This window comes from Alligator sinensis, unplaced genomic scaffold, assembly GCF_000455745.1.
Source record: "Alligator sinensis unplaced genomic scaffold, ASM45574v1 scaffold628_1, whole genome shotgun sequence".
NCBI lineage: Eukaryota > Metazoa > Chordata > Crocodylia > Alligatoridae > Alligator > Alligator sinensis.
The window spans coordinates 1,442,532-1,445,918 of NW_005841873.1; the positions used below are offsets into that span (position 1 = coordinate 1,442,532).

Here is a 3,387-nt window from a genome sequence, read left to right on the forward strand (position 1 = left end):
CACCCAGCACTCTTCCCTGCCTATGCAGGGGGTCAGACTCGATGATCTCAAGCAAATCCCGGGACGTCTCAAGCAAATCCCGGGACGTCTCTCAAGCAAATCCCGGGACGTCATTCTCCCCCTGTACTCGGCCTTAGTGAGGCCGCAGCTGGAGTACTGTGTCCAGTTTTGGGCTCCACAATTCAAAAAGGATGTGGAGAAGCTTGAGAGAGTCCAGAGAAGAGCCACGCGCATGATCAGAGGTCAGGGAAACAGACCCTACGATGACAGGCTGAGAGCCCTGGGGCTCTTTAGCCTGAAAAAGCGCAGGCTCAGGGGTGATCTGGTGGCCACCTACAAGTTTATCAGGGGTGACCACCAGCATCTGGGGGAACGTTTGTTCACCAGAGCGCCCCAAGGGATGACGAGCTCGAATGGTCACAAACTACTTCAAGATCGTTTCAGGCTGGACATAAGGAAGAACTTCTTTACTGTCCGAGCCCCCAAGGTCTGGAACAGCCTGCCACCGGAGGTGGTTCAAGCGCCTTCATTGAACACCTTCAAGAGGAAACTGGATGCTTATCTTGCTGGGATCCTATGACCCCAGCCGACTTCCTGCCCTTTGGGCGGGGGGCTGGACTCGATGATCTTCCGAGGTCCCTTCCAGCCCTGATGTCTATGAAATCTATGAAAAACTTCTTCACAGTCAGGATGTCCAGACTGAGGAATAAGCTCCCTCCAGGGGTGGTGCAATCACCTACCCTGGAAATCTTCAAGAGGAGACTGGGCGGGCACCTTGCTGGGGTTACTTGACCCCCAGTTATCTTTCTTGCTTGGTGCAGGGGGCTGGACCCGACGATCTGCCGAGGTCCCTTTGGGCCTTACAATCTATGAATCTATGCGCCCCATCTTAATACAATGTGGAGGCATTGATTAGTCTTGATACTAACGTCTGTCCATCTGTGTCTGTGCATGGTGCATGTGTTACGTGCATCCTATATATCTAGCCAGTCATCAGCATCTCCTACTGATTCCCTGGGGTTTTAGCTTTTAGGTCCCACACCTGAAAAATGAGCTGGCCCGGTTTAGTTTAATTCATCAAATCACGGTCTGAAGTGCTATGGATGCTGTCAGACATATTTTAGGCACAAGAATGAGGACAAGGTTTCATACACGTGACAAGTCGCAGCCACGAGTTATGTGTCACTTAGTGATACAGAATACTTCTAATTACTGACCAACAGCTTGCAAGACTCATGTCACAGCCTCACCACAGGATAAAACTGCATCGTAATGAAATGCCACAGCTCTGCACACAAGATCTCACGATAATTCCAGCAATTGTGGTGCAGCACTGCTGTGAATGGTGTTTTTATTCCTAGTCTGCATTTAGGAAGTCTCATTAATGAAACTGCTGGCATTAATGTGATTTCTTTTTTGTCAATATGGCTACGCCAGAAAAGCCTAATGTAGATGCAGTTATACCAGGGTGACGTGTGAAAAACTGTACAGCTTAATTCAATTAATCAACTTGGAATAAGCTACTTCAGTACAAGCATTTCTGTACTGGCATAATGGTGTCTATATTAACACTTTACCTAGGCTGCCATAGTTAAAATAATAAAGGATTTAAGCACAGTTAAGATGTGAAGGGTATTTCCCCTCCATCAATAGCATGGAGACACTCACCATCTGACCATCTCATTGCATCGTCTAACGGGCTTGGGATCCCCTTCCACAGAGTGGTCTCTGATGGATAGCTGGGGTCCATTCTCCGCTCATGGTCATCGTAACGCCAGTAGAGATTGTCCTTAAAGAAATAAGTCTTGTCATTGTGGGCCCAGGAAAAAGCAGCATCGATGCCTCCCGGTGGCAAGCCAAAGTCCGAAATTGGCCGAGGGTATCCTTCCTCCACGTTATTGTCTTTGAACACCCAGTATCTGTCTCCTGGGGAAAGGAAACATGCAGGTAGCAAGATCATTTTTGCTTTGCAGCAGAGGTCAAGTTTCGTTGAACAAGGTTACACTTCCTGACTCGCTGCTGTGACAATCCTTAGCTTTGATTTCACAGCACTCTGGAAAGGGAATGATAACTCAACAGCTTGTCGGGAATTAAGTTTCCGGCGGATATTTGCTTTTTGCGTGTCGGATTCCCACTTGAATACAAATGTGGGAGGCATTAGGGTTCCAGAACATGAACACGAACACACCAATTACGCTGTACAGTCTTAGGCTGGTCCTCTAAGTCTTGCATTGGGTTATGGTGCTCCATTTCCTTCCCAGTTGATTTCTTGTTAGAAATAAGGCCTCACACAGAGGTTTTGAGGGCAAATGGGGCAAATGGTGCATGTAGTTCAACTCTGAAAGAGAAAACACTCACCACCATGGCAAAAGGAGACCCCATGTTTTTTCTTATTTGTTCTGTCGGATTTAAAAGATCTGCTTATACTGGGGAGCATCAGGCCACCGGTGTTGGAGCGATAGTAATATTTGAATATCTCACAGCCCTCAGTGCATGTACCCCCACAGCACCTGTGAGGTAGGGAAGTGTTAGCATTCCCATTTGCTCAGATGGAAATGAAGCACCAACTAAGTGACTTGCCCAAGGTCACATAGGTAGTCTGTGGCAGGACAGGGAATTGAACTGTTTTCTTCCAAGTGCCAGATTTGTGTCTTAACCATTGGATGAGGCTTCTGCTTCATGAAATGTCTGAGAGAGCCAAGTGCCCTGAAGTACCTCCATTGCGATCTTTCATACATCAGCCCACCTGGGCCAAGGAACTTGGAGGGAAGTAGGGGGGAGACCATTCCCCCACCCCACCCCGGGTTTCTAGCATCTTTGTAAGAGTACACACACCTGCACACACACCCTTACAGACAGGCCGCTGCAACCAGCTGAATGTTGGTGATGGTGGTTGGAGAGAGAGAGAAGCATTACCCTAAGGCCTGAAGGAGCGTCTCGGATGCAGCTGTACAAGCCAGGCAGGACCATTAATTCATCACAAGGAGCTGAAGTGCCTTGTGTTTGTGTAGAGATGAGCACATCGCCGCTTGAGGCTTCCAGCCTGGGACTGGCGTCCAGCTGAGACGCAGCCCTAATTTTCACTAGCTTGGATCTTGACTGTGCCCCTGTCCAGTGTGACCAAGCAGGGGACTAGCACGGCAGTCACCTATGACCTTGCTAACTCTTGGATCCGGGCCTGCTGTGGCTCCTGCCGGTGGCTCCTCCACCACAAATGAGCAAGTGGGCAGGGGTCGGCGGCCCCATCCCCGCAATGTAAATGGTCACTGGAGCTGCACCAGTGCAAGGAGAGGAATTAGCTGCTACTTGTAAAAGGAACATTGCAACATACTTCTCCTAGGAGCAGGGAAGGCTTTGGGACTCCACAACGCTGTTCAGAGGCATTCC

General features: G+C 49.1%; 1 protein-coding gene across 1 annotated transcript in view; it reads right to left on the bottom strand.

Moving 5' to 3' along the window:
* Positions 1–3,387, bottom strand: part of MMP17 (matrix metallopeptidase 17) — an 87,472-nt gene that overhangs the window by 7,619 nt on the left and 76,466 nt on the right. The window contains exon 9 of the mRNA XM_006017075.2: positions 1,669–1,926. Coding sequence (XP_006017137.1) covers positions 1,669–1,926 — 258 coding nt within the window. The remainder of the gene's footprint in view (positions 1–1,668; positions 1,927–3,387) is intronic.